This window comes from Aquarana catesbeiana, linkage group LG10 (genome assembly GCF_042186555.1).
Source record: "Aquarana catesbeiana isolate 2022-GZ linkage group LG10, ASM4218655v1, whole genome shotgun sequence".
Lineage (NCBI taxonomy): Eukaryota > Metazoa > Chordata > Amphibia > Anura > Ranidae > Aquarana > Aquarana catesbeiana.
This window is the reverse complement of record NC_133333.1, coordinates 164711866-164727714: the sequence shown is the minus strand read 5'-3', so window position 1 is coordinate 164727714 and position 15849 is coordinate 164711866. Positions and strand designations below refer to the sequence as shown.

Here is a 15849-nt window from a genome sequence, read left to right as displayed (position 1 = left end):
TAACAGCATGCTGCTGGAGGGCTTAGTTTTTAGGTAAGTCTTTCATAATGTGCTAATATGCAATACTAGCACATTGTGTCGTTTATTTGCAGGGAGAAGTTGTGTGTTTTTTTATTTATTTATTTTTTTTTTTACTACTGCTTTAATGATGGGTGAAGACTGACCCAGCTCTCCCTATCTGCAGGTAATCGCTGGCTGTGTGGTTACATGCGAGCAGCAACAGACAGCTGTGGCTCCTGTCAGCCTGTAATTGCTTTGTACAGGTTCAACCACCTGTGATTTCTGCTGCTAGAATCCGTGGATTCTTGCCACAGGATTCTGCCACTGGACCAAATTATCCCCTGTGAATGAGGCCTAAGACTTTGCACACTTTTTTTTTTGTTTGATGTACCTAGACAGAAAAGAGCTGATTTAAACTGAAAGTTTAGCACAGTTTCTCTAAGGCTACTTTTAGCTTTGGTTGCTTGCTGAGATGAATAAATAAAATGGCACTTCAGTTTAGAAACTGATATTGAGTAATAACACAAACAAAAAATCTAAACATTTTGAAGAAATAGACAAGTGAATGAAATCATGTTTCTTAAATTTTCCTATATAATTTATGGTCTAGAATTTTTCATATTGGTTTGTAATGTATTATGTAGTTGATGTACTTGTTAGCACTTTAATGTACAATTCTTATTTATCTTTCATTCAGATCAGGATGGCGATAAGAAGCTGACCCTCTCAGAGTTCATTTCTCTACCTGTGGGTACAGTTGAGAACCAGCAGGCCCAAGATATCGATGACGATTGGGTGCGGGACAGAAAGAAGGAATTTGAAGACGTGATTGATACCAACCATGATCACATTGTCACCATAGAGGAATTGGAGGTCAGTGATTATAGCTGTGCTAGTAAATTGTTGTCCTTGTTACTACGGCTGTGGCCAGTTGTGTATCTTCGTCACATTTCTTAACTGTGCTGCATATATGCCTACATAGCTCTCACCCTACACTAGCTGTTACTTTTAGGCGTTGTACATTTCATCTCAGAATTTTTAACAGTAGAGTGTGCAGCAAGTTTGAAAATCCTCCATCAAGCTTTAAGCAGTCACCTTAAGCAAGCTGCCAGAAGGCCATAGTAAGCTTTACACTACTTGATGCTTGTTAACTGCTCGTTTTTGTCTAGGGGGTGAGGAGAGCGGAGATATACTTGCTTAATGCGCTGATCCTCCGATCGCAAAACATGCTGCTCCTGCAAATCCCCTCCCTCCCCCCATGCTAGCTGTCTTTTGCATGGACTGTTCCTGACGTGATCACGCCCATAGACTGGCTCTAGACTTGAGGACAACAAGAGCAGTCCACCACTGGACGTGGGGGATTGCTGTGTTTTTTTTTTTTTTTTTTTTTGCGCCCCTGGAAAAAACGACCCGTTAACCCATGCAGTGGGGCTGTGCAACCGGCTCCTGGATGGTACCCGGGCCTCGCATAGAAGAACAAGGTTTTGCCTGTAATGCTCTTTTTTGAGGGCTGGACCCTAGGAACCAGGACTCTTTTTGGTCTTGCTACATTACCTAAAGTTGTCCTGAGGGGTGCTTTACAAGGTCCAAAGGAGTGGAACCCCTATTAAAGGGCCCCAGTCTTTAAAGGTTTAACCACGCTACCCGCCGTGATGGGTGAAGTTTGGATCTGTCTGTTTACAGCAGTATCCTGCAGCGAGGAAAAGGTAAGAGGAAAGCATAGGAACTGCAAAGTCCACCTATGACTTTTCTTTCAATTATATTGAAATGCCTTACCGACCGGCTCCTGTACATATACGTCGGCACTTTGAAGGTGGATATCTCGGTAACGGCAGCAGCTGCTGCCACAACCGAGGTATCCATCTTTACAGGAGCCGGTTCTGTGTACGATAATGGTGGTCTCTGCGGCGGGTTCGCCGCGAGATCACCGTTATCGGCACCGGAGGCGTCGGTAGTGGCGGAGTCGATCGGGACCTTTCAGTGCCTGGGTATGGGAACAAGTGAGGCTAAGATGGCCGCCACCCGTCTCCATACCATTGGATGGCTGAAGCAACGTCATTACGTCAGCTCCGCCCACTTGTCTTACAGGCATATTTTTTTTTGTCATTTTTCCAAACAATTTTTTATTTTTTTTTGCATTTTAGTCCAAATATGAGATCTGAGGACTTTTGACCCCAGATCTCATATTTAAGAGGACCTGTCATGCTTTTTTCTATTACAAGGGATGTTTACATCCCTTGTAATAGGAATAAAAGTGATCCAAATTTTTTTTTTTAAAAAAAACAGTGCAAAAATAAATGTAATAAAATAAGAAAAGAAAGAAAAAAAAAGCGTCCTGTCCCGACGAGCTCGTGTGCAGAAGCGAATGCATACGTGAGTAGCTCCCGCATATGAAAACGGTGGTCAAACCACACATGTGAGGTATCGCCGCGACCGGTAGAGCGAGAGCAATAATTCTAGCCCTAGACCTCCTCTGTAGCGCAAAACATGCAACCTTTAGAATTTTTTAAACGTCGCCTATGGAGATTTTTAAGGGTAACGTTTTTACGCCATTCCACGAGCAGACGCAATTTTGAAGCGTGACATGTTGGGTATCAATTTACTTGGCGTAACATTAGATTTCACAATATAAAAAAAATTGGGCTAACTTTACTGTTGTCTTATTTTTTTATTCAAAAAAGTGAATTTTTTCCAAAAAAAGTGTGCTTATAAGACCGCTGCGCAAATACGGTGAAAAAAAAAGTATTGCAATGACCGCCATTTTATTCTCTAGGGTATTAGAAAAAAAAAATATATAATGTTTGGGGGTTTTAAGTAATTTTCTAGCAAAAAAACATGTTTTAAACATGTAAACACCTAAAATCCAAAACGAGGCTAGTCCTTAAGTGGTTAAAAAAACTCCTCTAGAGGGAGTAAAAATGTATATACCCTGTTTAAGGTGCTAACAACAGCGTGTGTCTCAGCAGCTGGAGGGGGTTCTCCTCTTCCCCCCAAAGGGGAAACTGAGAGGCTTGGGGTTACATGTTATGTTAACCAAGCATAAAAAAAACTGATTAAACTGCTGTATAAACCCGGCTGGTGGTGCAACTGTTTTTCACACTTTAGCCCCTGTATACATGACTGAAAATGTATTTACCTCTGCCCTGCAAGGCTTAGAAGGAAGATTAGCCGCTTTAATCACATCCTCCATCCAAGGGGATAGGAAGCGTGCTAGATCCCTCTCTCCCACTCCAAACCCTTTACCAGGGGAATAGTGGGGAAGGGATGAGGTATTACCCTCAAACGATCGGGAAAAACAAACCAATTATTCCTCTGCAGAGGAAACAGCTGATGTTTCAGCTTTACAATCTGAGGTACAAATCCTTATGGACATGGTTCGCTCCACTTTCATTCTACCCCTAACAGAGTCAGCTGAAAGTCTGGTTTCTTCTTTGGGTTCTTTGAAACCTTCACAACCAGTACATGCGTTTCCTGTCCACGCATTACTAGAGAAACTTATTTATACCGAATGGAATCATCCGGATAAGCATTTTCTCCCTCCAAAAAGATTCTCAGTTCTCTATCCCATGGAGGAAAAATTCACCAAAAGATGGAAAGTTCCAGCAGTGGATGCTGCGATTTCTAGTGTGAATAAAAGTTTGACTTGTCCAGTGGACAATGCACAAATGCTAAAGGATCCAACAGATAAAAAGTTGGAATTCCTGTTAAAATCCTCTTTTTCTTTAGCAGGTACTGTCAGGTACTGACAGGCATCTGTCAGTCCTTAAAGGACCAGTTCACAGAGGTCCTTAACGAGCTCCCTGCACAACAGGCACGTGAGTTGGCCGAGTTACCAAAAGCATTATGTTTTGCCATAGATGCTATGAAGGATTCTATTCATCAGGCGTCTCGCCTTGCGCTTGTGTTAGTACACATGCGTAGGACCCTTTGGCTAAAGGGTTGGTCTGCCGAAGCACCCTGAAAACAGCTTCTGTCTAGTTTCGATTTGGATAAATACATCCAGACAATTTCCAGTGGAAAGAGTACTCTTTTGCCAGTCAAAAGGAAGTATAAACGTCCTTCATTTAAACTGACTTTCTCTCCTGCGCCAAGCGCATCCGCCTCTAGGCAGTGGCGACGGCTTCCACCGTCAGATACCAGAGGAAAATCGCAGGGTCAGGCCCAAGCTCAAAGGAAGACCTGGAGCCGCAAAACTGCAAAACAGAATACTAAGGCCTCTTCATGAATAGGTGTCGTCCCTCAACAAGGTGGGAGGAAGACTTCTGCATTTCGCAGAAGTCTGGCAAAGGGAAACTCAGGACAGATGGGCTCTCTCCACAGTGACTCTAGGATACAAACTGGAGTTTCGGGAGTTTCCACCATCTCATTTTCTGAGATCAAACTTTCCCAAGGATCCATGGAAAAGACAATCCCTGTTTCAAGCATTAGACAGATTATTGACTCAAGGGGTAGTCATACAGATCCCCACAGAAGAACAAGGTTTGGGACTCTATTCAAACTTGTTTATGGTACCAACACCGAATGGAGATGTCAGACCCATTCTGGATCTAAAAAATCTAAATCGGTTCCTGAAAATCCGCTCATTTCGCATGGAGTCGATCAGGTCAGTGGCCTCCATCCTACAAGGGGGGGAACTACTGGCGTCCATCGACATCAGGGATGCATATCTGCATGTCCCTATATTTCCTGCTCACCAAAGGTTTTTGCGATTTGAAGGAGAACAGCACTTTCAGTTTGCGGCCTTACCCTTCGGGCTAGCCACAGCACCACGGGTATTCAAAAAAGTACTGGCCCCACCTCTAGCCAGGTTAAGGGCACAGGGCATAACAGTGTTGGCGTAACTAGATGATCTATTGTTAATAGACTAGTCAGTGACTCGTTTAAAGCAAAGCGTACGCATTACAACCAGTTACCTGGAAAGTCTCGGTTGGATCCTCAACCTAGAGAAATCTTCCTTAAAACCAGTAAGAAGGCTGGATTATTTAGGCCTGATCATAGATACAGCCCAGAAAAGGGTGTTCTTGCCTTCAGCAAAGATCAGCTCCATACGAGAGCTGGTACGGATGGTCAGGTCAAAAGCAAATCTCTCAATTTGCCTTTGCATGAGGTTGTTGGGAAAGATGGTAGCTTCATTCAAAGCAGTTCCCTATGCTCAGTTCCATTCAAGACTGTTGCAAAACAGTATCCTCTCTGCTTGGAACAAGACGATCCAAGCTTTGAACTTGCCAATGCGGCTGTCCCCAAGAGTGTCCCAAAGACTCAGTTGGTGGTTACGAAGCCAGAATCTGCTGAAAGGGAAATCCTTCAGACCAATTATCTGAAAAGTAGTAATGACAGATGCCAGCCTCTCAGGCTGGGGAGCGGTACTAGAAAAAACGACTTTCCAGGGACAGTGGTCAAAACTCGAAAGAGCCCTGCCCATCAACATCCTAGATATTCGGGCAGTGTATCTGGTTCTGAAAACCTGGACCTCCAGGTTAAAGAATTGTCCTGTCAGGATCCAATCCGACAACGCCACGGCTGTGGCATATATCAATCACCAAGGGGGCACCAAGAGTCTCTCAGCTCAGAAAGAGGTGAACCATATTCTAACTTGGGCAGAAAGGAATGTCCAATGCCTATCGGCTGTTTTCATTCCGGGAGTAGAAAATTGGCACACGGACTATCTAAGTCGCCAGCAGATATTCCCAGGGGAATGGTCTCTTCACTCCAATGTTTTTCGGGCTGTTTGCCAAAGATGGGGGAGTACGGACATAGATCTTCTAGTGTCCAGATTCAACATGAAGTTGGTAAACTTTGTGTCCAGAACAAGGGATCCACTCGCATACGGAACAGATGCGCTGGTAACCCCGTGGGATCAGTTTTCACTGATCTATGCTTTTCCCCCGATTCAGTTGCTCCCTCGACTTCTTTGCAGGATCAAGCTGGAAAGAAAGCCAGTAATTCTGGTAGCACCAGCATGGCCCAGAAGGTCATGGTACGCAGAGATCATAAAGATGGCAGTGGAGGGTCCTTGGCCTCACCCACTAAGGCCAGACCTGCTCTCGCAGGGGCCGATATTCCATCCTACTTTACAAACGCTAAATTTAACGGCTTGGCTATTGAAACCCACGTTCTGAAGAAACATGGACTTTCCAGGTCAGTTATCTCAACTTCAATCAATGCAAGGAAACCAGCTTCCAGAGCTATATATTATAGTTTAGAAAACGTATGTTTCCTGGTATGAATCCAAGGATTGACACCCTCGTAGATATATTTTAGGCAGAATCCTTGCCTTTCTACAATTGGGCGTAGAAATGGAGTTGGCCCTAATTACTATTAAGGGCCAAGTCTCAGCCTTATCAGTTTTATTTTAAAGACCGCTTGCTACGCATTCTTTAGTGTGGGGTTTTATGCAAGGGGTGATGCAGATTAACCCGCCAGTTAAATCACCTTTAACCCCTTGGGACTTGAATTTAGTTTTGTCAGTGTTACAAAAACAGCCATTTGATCCATTACAACATATTCCCTTAGTCCTTCTGACTAGGAAGCTGATATTTTGGTTGCTATATCCTCAGCAAGGAGGGTTTCAGAATTGGCTGCTCTTTCTTGTAAAGAGCCGTATTTGCCATATTTGATTATTCATGAGGACAGAGTAGTGTTACGCCCTCGTCTTGGCTTTTTGCCAAAAGTGGTTTCAGGCTTTCATCTGAATGAGAATATTGTCCTGCCATCGTTTTTCCCAAAACCATGTTCCAGGGAAGAAAAGTCATTACATTGTCTTGATTTAGTGAGAGCAGTGAAAATCTATTTAAAGAAAACTGCTCAGATTCGTAAGACTGATGTCTTATTTATTCTGCCAGAGGGTCCTAAGAAAGGACACTGTTGCTAAGTGAATTCAGCAAGTTATAATTCAAACTTATGATTTAAGGGGTAAGATTCCCCCTTTTCAAGTTAAGGCGCACTCTACCAGAGCTGTTAGTGCTTCTTGGGCAGTGCATCACCAGGCCTACTTTGCTCAGATCTGCAAGGCCGCAACTTGGTCTTCGGTCCATACATTCACAAAATTTTATCAAGTGGATGTATGAAGTCTCCCTCCCCTCAAGTAGCATTGGTATGGGATGTCCCACTAATTAAATAGTTGAGGCTCTGTGTACGATAAAGAAAATAGGATTTTTATAACAGCTTACCTGTAAAATCCTTTTCTTGGAGTACATCATAGGACACAGAGCTCCCGCCCCTCTTTTTTTTATGGGGTGTAAGTGTATTGCTTGGCTACAAAAACTGAGGTACTCCTGGAAGGAGGAGGGGTTATATAGGGGAGTCAATTTCCTGTATTGGGTGTGCCAGTGTCAACACCTGAAGCTATAACCCACTAAGTAAATACTTGAGGCTCTGTGTCCTATGATGTACTCCAAGAAAAGGATTTTACAGGTAAGCTGTTATTAAAAGCCTTTTATTTGATTTATTGATTATCATTGGTCTTTTATATATATTTACTTGCATTTAATTATTATTATACAGGATTTATATAGCGCCGACAGTTTATGCTGCAGTGCTTTACAACATTAGGGCAGACAGTACAATTACAATACAATTCAATACAGGGGGGAATCAGAGAGCCCTGCTCGTTAGAGCTAATTGCTTAGAATCCTGTATAGGGGACATTAAAGGTCCATATCACTGTTCATTTGCACATTGACTTTGTTTGCACTTATGTATTGCAATGTAAGATCTATTTTTAAAGGGACAGCACACTATGCAGTATTTGAGGAAGCTGCAGAAGATTTCTCTCCCCCTCACTGTAACTATATTGAAGAGGGAGCTTCCCGCAATATTCTAATGTTGAAAATCCTATTGTTTTTGTCCACAAAAGCCCTTTAAAAAAAAGCATGTTTTGTATGCCTTGCAGTGGCAGACAGACATTTTCAATGTGTCGCTGCCTTTTTGGCCTATCTGCTTCTAAAGTGCTCACAAGGATCTTGACACCTTTGGTCATCCTTCTCAGAACTCGGGGTACCCAGGAGATGGGAGACAATCTGAATAACCTCCTGAAGGATGCAACCCCCCCCCCAATCATACTTCACAATGACAAGGGGGCGTTATGCCCCAGAGTCCAGTGGTGGCAAACTTTTGCACTCCAGATGTTTTGGAACTACATTTCCCATGATGCTCCACTACACTTCAGAGTGCATGAGCATCATGAAAAATGTAGTGCCAAGGTTTGTTATCACTTCCTCCTAAAGGTATTTTCACTATTCCATCTTAATGAGGACATTGTTCTGCATTCTTGTGCCCTGCTCCTAAGCATCCAAAGGAGGTCTTGCTACATTGCCTGGATGTTGTCAGAGCCAATAGATTATATCTATTGATTAAGGAATTTAATCGCTAGAGCTATTGCTCTTAAACAAGCACCCCCTCTTGTACTCTTGCACGCACAATCCACCAAATTTGTTGGAGCATTCTAGGCCTTTAGGCACCAAGGCTCTGTAGCCCAACTCAATAAGGCTGCCACTTGTTCTTCTGTTAATATTTTTTCAAAGTTTTACCAGGTGCACATTCAATCTTCTGCTGATGCAGCTTTTTGCTTGCAAGATTCTTTCAGTGGTGCTCTGAACCCCTTTTTTTGGCCTTTTGGCACAATTCTATTGCCTGGTTGTGATCCACACTTGTATTCATTGCTTTGAGATGTCCTTGGTTTATGAATAAATTAGGGCTGAAACAACTAATCGATTAATCGACAACTAATCGATTATGAAATTAATGGATTACTATTTTCATAATCGATTAATCGGCCAAAACATAATGTGGTTAAAAAAAAACTGAAATGAGCCCTTTATAGTACAAAAAGAGCAAATAATCGCTACTGTAACTATTTCTTTCACGGTTATATAGTAAAAAAATTAACCCCTTACAGTAGTGATTATTTGCTTTTTTTTTTGTACTATAAAGGGCTAATATTCGTTTTTTTTAACCCCAATATGTTACTAAACGTCTTACACCTGGTTCACATCTATGTGTTTTTTGGTGCTTTTTGCAGAAACGGACTTCAGTTCATTTACATGATTTCCTATGGGACACGTTCACATCTATGCTTTTTCAGCCGCTGCGTATTTGGAAGGCGTCAGTGACTTTTTTTAACGCAAAACAGTGCTTTTTTGGTTCAACATACTTCAATGGAGAAGCTGCAGAAAAGCATGAAATGCGTTTTTGCAGCAATTTGTGTTTTTTAATCTGCCCAACAAACAAATTGGCCAAAAAAAATGCAAAAAACGCAAATCGCAGCAAAATCAGTTGCGCAAAAATCAAAACGCACAGCAAAGAGCACTGCAGAAACAGATCAAAAGCAAACTGCATAGGTGTGCACCGAGCTTTATGCTGGCCACACCGATCAATTTTCAGATGAGAATAATCAGACGAAAAATCTTTGTACATTCGATGAATGAAAGAATGTTTGAAATTTTCACTTGTTTTTAACATTCTGTTTTTAAAATAATTGTAATTTCTGAACGAAAACCACTGTTTGATAATTCCTTTCGCCAAGAAGTTTTTTATTATTTCCAAATTTTCCCATTACTGTGGTTGAAAATGAACGTCGATTTGACCCCACTAACGATTAGAAAATCGAACGAACGTTCTTATCTCTCCTCTACTAGTATATACAGTATATCTCTTCTGTCTGTCATTCTCAGAGTGGATTAGATATTTTGCTCCCTAACCATATAGTTGGCTATTTTTATTTACCACTGCATAGAGATATTTAAGAATAAACTGCATTTTTTTAAAAACTTTACAAATTAACTAAATTATATACCACACTTTTTTTTTTTTTTTAAGGTTATTAACTGATTAATCGAAACAATAATCGGCCAACTAATCGATTATGAAAATAATCGTTAGTTGCAGCCCTAGAATAAATTCACGGTGCACTGTACGATTAAGAAAAGAAGAATTTTTACTTCAAATTTCATATCTTAGAGTACACTACAGGACACATGCCACCCTCCCTAACTCTCCTTGCTATTCAGCATTTCTTGCTACAAAATTGAGTGGTATGGGGTAGCATTATTGGGGAGGTGCCCAGGGGGCATGTCCTCAAAAAATTGCCAGTGTCCAATCATCTTGAGGTATGAAGCTATAAACCATGCTGTGTGAATAGGTTTCAAAGGTCTTGTACTGTACTCCAAGATATGGAATTTACAGTTAAGTCAAAAAATGTATAAAAATAATTAATAAAAGCAGCGTAAACTCTTGATTCAGATCTGGTGTCAGCCTTTTGCAGCTCTGACAGTGTGGGGAGTTGCGTAGTGTTACCCTGAACAATCTAGATTTAAGATTTTTCATATCTCATAGATATGATGTGGGTTAAAAAAGAGTTCTTTTTGACCAAGAGTGAAAGCTTCAAATATAATAACATTTATTAGGAAGCAGTTGAAAGTCTAGCTAATACACAGTCATCTATCTATCGTCTTACACCAAGGAAGAAAATATTAGGTTGAAATAAACTATTTACATGAAGGAATACAGAGTATATTCCTTAAAACAGTAATGTAAGTTACAAGTAAAACAGATCTTTTCCATAATTACCCTTTAGTTCCATTCTGATGGCTGCTGTTCCCCAGAGAGAGAGAGTTACCTCCCCTTGGCTCTGAGTATACCAAACCAGGCTGATGTCTCATTGGTTGGCCTAGCTTGGTTCATGATTGGAGGGCTTACTCCATAAGTCGGCCCCCTTTCATGCAAATCCTTGTGACTATGCTGGCCAGTTGATCTAATTGAATTTCCCCAGGAACTTGGGTATTGATTATGGGTTGGGCTCCCCCCAATGCATATCCCAGCATGGGGTCCTTTGACGTGAGTTTGTGTACCACAATGGGGTTTGGAACCCATTGTTTGTACACAAAAACCTGGGCGCCGTCTTGTCTGCTTAGCCTAACCTTTTTGGTGGCTCTGTTACATAGATGCCAGCTAAATGAAATATATTCATAATTACAATATTTTACAGCTATTAATGGAGATTTCACATAAACTCATAAGGCAACAGTAGCAACATAAGGACCCAGTCAGGTTTGATACAGTGTGAGAGATGAGCTCATCAGTCTGCTGCTGCTCCTTTGGCAAAAGGGGGTCGTATAGGTCTCTTGCCCAATTTCACAGCCAGGACTGTCCTGTGTGGCAGAGCTTGGTAATCTCAGGGCTGGATGGGGGGAAAAAAAATACAAAGCCTTTGGCAGATCAACATTTCCCTACCGGCTTACGGCAGAATGGCTCTCCTGGGCGAAATCCTGTATGGGTATGGTCTTCCCTTTTTCGGCCACCAGAGGGCGCATGCCCACTGCACAGCGGGGGACCCGATGCACATGGCCGACAATCGCGTGCACGAGCGCCAGCATGGGGATTTGTGTGTAAACACACAAATCCATGTGCTGTCAGAAGAGAGGAGACATGTCGTTTGTTCTTAGTAAGTAGGAACAACGATATGTCTCCCCTCCTACTTAGTCCTATCCCCACACTAGTTAAAAAAAAAATGTCCTAAATCTTTCCCATAGTTTGGAGATGCTATAACTTTTGTGCAAAGCAATCAATATCAGCTTTTTGCGATTTTTTTTTTTTTTATATATATACATATATATATATATATATATATATATATATATATATATATATATATATATATATATATATATATATGTAGAATATATATGGCCCAAACTGATGAAGAACTTTTTATTTATTTTTTAAATTTGGGGGATATTTATTATAGCAAAAAGTTAAAAATATTATTGTTTTTATTTTTTCAAAATTTGTTGCTCTTTTTTTGTTTATAGTGCAAAAAATAAAAACCACAGAGGTGATCAAATACCACCAAAAGAAAGCTCTATTTGTGGGAAAAAAGAATGCAAATTTTGTTTGGGTATAGCATTGTATGACCGTGCAATTGTCAGTTAAAGCAACGAAGCGCCAAATTGTAAAAAGTGCTGTCAGGAAGGGGGTAAAATCTTCCGGGGTAAGTGGTTAAATAGTAAGTCTGTCAAATGTGCATTTAGATGTTTGCCTAAAATTCAGCTTTAATATTTCATTACCGACACCAAAACGAGGAGTGAGAACCAAATAACCGCTGCAGCCCCATTTCACAAGCAATTGAGGTGAAAACCACAGGCAGAAAGGAGTCTAGTTTTTGCTAAAATGTTGGAACTGTTTGTATAGGGTTTGCTTACTTTTTGATTACAAACGGTTCACCTTATTGACATACCTGGCCTACTGTGTGTGTGATCACTCTCCAGCAGGTCTGGACTCATTTGGGTAGATTGTTACATAGTAAGTCAACTTGAAAGGAACACATTCATCAAGATCAGCCAATAGAAAATGATATAGATAAAAAAACTGCATCCAGAGAAACCTAACCCCCCCCCCCACCACCACCACCACCACCCCCGGTTGATTCAGAGAAAGTAAAAAAATTTATATGAAAGCATGGTCCAAATTTCTCCGTCAGAATAAACATTTCTTCCCGATATCCCACAAGGCTTGTCCGTTTTTATTTTCTTCCCTTCTCAAAAGTAATTTTTCTTCGCTTTGACACCGATTATGCAGAGTGCATCTCAGCTCTTGTTTTTTGTATCTAAAACCAAATGAATTTTTCTCTTTTGCATTTTGCAGGAGTACATGGACCCAATGAATGAATACAACGCCTTGAATGAAGCCAAACAGATGATCGCTGTAGCAGATGAAAATCAAGACCACCACCTGGCTCTAGAGGAAATCCTGAAGTACAGCGAGTATTTTACAGGCAGTAAACTGATGGACTATGCAAGGAACGTTCATGAGGAGTTCTAAACTGCTCCCGCTGTTCACCCAGATGAACCACCCAACCCTTTTAGCTGAAGAAGCTTTAGTCACAGGGACATCTCTCACAGTCTGATGAGAGAATATACACCAGTCTTGCTGCTACTCTACCTGTGTATTTCTAGTGTGCAGTATTGAGTGGGGAAATCGCCTCCCCTGCCAACTCACAACCTTCATGGCAGAATTTGCACATATGTCATGGCTTTGATTTCGCTTCTGTGATGTGCTTCATTCCATTAATGTAATTATAAGAAATGCTTGCAGAATCCACTCTCTTCTCTGCCGCTGATCATCCTGGATGACACTAAAAGAAAAAAAGACTAACCTGGATATGGCATATGCCAAGCTGTCCGCGTTAAGTGTAATATATCAGAAGTCTTCGCTGTTAATAAGAACATTTATTTATGTGTAATGTCGTTATGTTAAATACATATGTAAGACAACAAACCTGTAATTAGCATAACATGCCCAGAAATATATATTTTTTTGTGTTGTATAAAGAGTATCTGTACTTTGCTTAATGTTAGGGCAGCTTGTTTGTGAGCTAAAGTCTATGAGAAAGCAAAAAATGAGTGACAAATGCGTCTTTGTGTTTTTGCGGGTTGTTTTTGTTATCCTTCGGCTCTGATTGCTTCTAAGCTTTGTGGTGAGGGAGGTTCTTGGACACAGCAAAGAATTCAAATGAACTTGTATTAACAGTTTGAACCAATGTGGTGGAGTAATAGAAGAACCTTACAGTCGCTCTAAATATTAGTTTTTTTCATATGCTGTCCTGTGCTCCCTAGGGACCCCCCCCCCCCAATTACCCATCTTAGGATGCCGTGTGGCCAATTCCACAACCTGTTAAGAGGTGACTGCATTGCAAACTGTGAAACTAGGGGTTGTGGTGAAGCACAGACTTTTTTTAAGATTCAGTATTTTCATACAACAAATTGAGTTTTTAAGGTATGTAGGGACTGTATAGTAATCTCTTATACTTTTTACTTATAATCTTTCATGTTGCTCCCTTTATGGGTTTACTTTAGGGCATGATTTGGGAGGCAGAGACATTAATGTAGGACATTAAAGTGATCCCGTCCATCTTAAAAAAAAATTAATAGTAATAGAAGTTTCCTGCAAAAGAGGTATACACTCTCCTCTCCAGTAGCCACTGTTTGCTACCTTCCCTCCAGTCCAGCGCTGCAGCCTCTGTAAAACTCTACATCATTTGACACTTCCAGTGGTGTTGAATGCTAGTGAACCATGCTGCATGTCTTGATTCCATTATTAGATCCCTATGCCTCTGCTGTGTTGTGTAGTGATTTTGAGGTGAGAGGAGGCCGCAGCAAGAGACAGGTATCCGACACTCCCAGAAATGTTGAATGGAAAAAAGTCTTCCGTGGTTGCATTGCTAGATTTGAGGGAATTTAGGAGATGAGGGCTGCCAGAAAGGTGGCGGGAACTTTTTTTTTTTTTTTTAGATTATCAGGATGCCTTTTTAAAGAAACAATAACTCACTGTATAGAATTAAAAGTGAAACGGGTAAGGACTGACCCCAAAAATTGCTTGAATTTTTTAATTTTTTCACCTCTATTTAGAGTAAATCTTTGCATCTCAAGCTAGGGTTTCCTCTACGTTCCCCTTTCCCAGCAGCACATATTCAACTGTCCCTTTTCCTCCTGCCAGTCTGGCTACCAGGATCAAAGGGAAATACCCACTTCCCTTCCTCTCATGTGATGACACTAGTGATCAGTTGAGCACATGTCGCTTGGCCTTTTACAGGAAAACAAAGGGATGGTGAATGTCACCGGTTTGACATGTAATCATTGGTAGATGGGATTTATAACATAAAAAATAATTTTAAAGTTTGTTCTGCTATCAATGGCTACAAAGCATGTCTTTGGGTTTCTTTTCTATTTATGGGTTTCTTAAATATGCAATTTGGCATTTCCCCCATTTATAACATTTTAAACTAATTTTCCAGGAGTGTACAGTTGAGTGCATTTTCAACATTTTTCCTCTCCAACTTCTTGCAACAATTTAAGTAGAGACCCTGTATAGGGTAAACCAGGAAGGGGAAGATTCAGTGTAGAAGTTGCACAAATTGAAAACTCTGTCCTGGCTCCTGAAAGGACTGCTGTTGCCTGTCATCCTATATCCTGGGACTTTGCTCACGCAACCTTGGTTTCTTACTCCTATTACAAAGTAATAAACAAGACATACATAATAGAGAGTGAATATCTCTCGTTCTGGCCAGAGTTGGAACCACAAAAGTCCAAGTTCACCACTACAGTCCCTAAAGCATCCAAGAAGACATTGGGTTATTGAACTCTCTGGTGTCTACTAAACCGTAAAATATGTTTTGGATAAGATTACTCCAGTGGGTTTTTGTAGCCAAAAAAATATAATCCTGCAGGAAATCTAGTCTTGGCTCAACACATGAGACTGAGACTTTCCTTTGGCATTTTATGGCAGAACACCAGTTGGAGAAAGCAAAGGGAGAAAGAACTGGCTATAAATGGTACTGGTATTAAACATGTAATTTGTTCATAATTTGTTGCTTGCTTCTTCAGCCTTATCTGTGTCATTTATGTCTCTTTGAGTTTATTTTTGTAAGGCTAAGACTGATATCAAAACTTTTATCATGCTATAAATAAAAGATTATTCTGGTCTTATGTCTTTGTGCAGTGTGTCTTTAAGGACCATCCCCTGGCAAGTCTACATTTTTGATGAACTTCCAACCCATGTGCAGCTCCCCAAGGTTTATTTTATTGCCTCTCTCTCTGTAAAAATTTGTCATTTAAGTCCAGGTAATGTCATATCTATGTGCTTTGATCTTTAGCTACCAGCCCTGCAGACAGGAAGAGTCATGATGATGATACAGGTCTGCAGAGCTGGGGGCAAAGTCGTGGGCAGTCCGATCACCTTGTGTGCCGCTTAGGTGTCTGGTCTGCTCATTGGAAACGCTGTTTAGCAGGCAACATTTCCCAATCTGCTATGCCCAAAAGGGGCTGATGGTTGCATGAAGCACTGCCCAAACAGTAA

General features: G+C 41.0%; 1 protein-coding gene across 1 annotated transcript in view; it reads left to right on the top strand.

The window, feature by feature from the left end:
• SDF4 (stromal cell derived factor 4) overlaps positions 1-15479 on the top strand; it is a 93807-nt gene extending 78328 nt beyond the window's left edge. The window contains exons 6-7 of the mRNA XM_073602885.1: positions 698-873; positions 12640-15479. Coding sequence (XP_073458986.1) covers positions 698-873; positions 12640-12816 — 353 coding nt within the window. The 3' untranslated portion in view covers positions 12817-15479. The remainder of the gene's footprint in view (positions 1-697; positions 874-12639) is intronic.
• Positions 15480-15849: the final 370 nt, after the last annotated feature.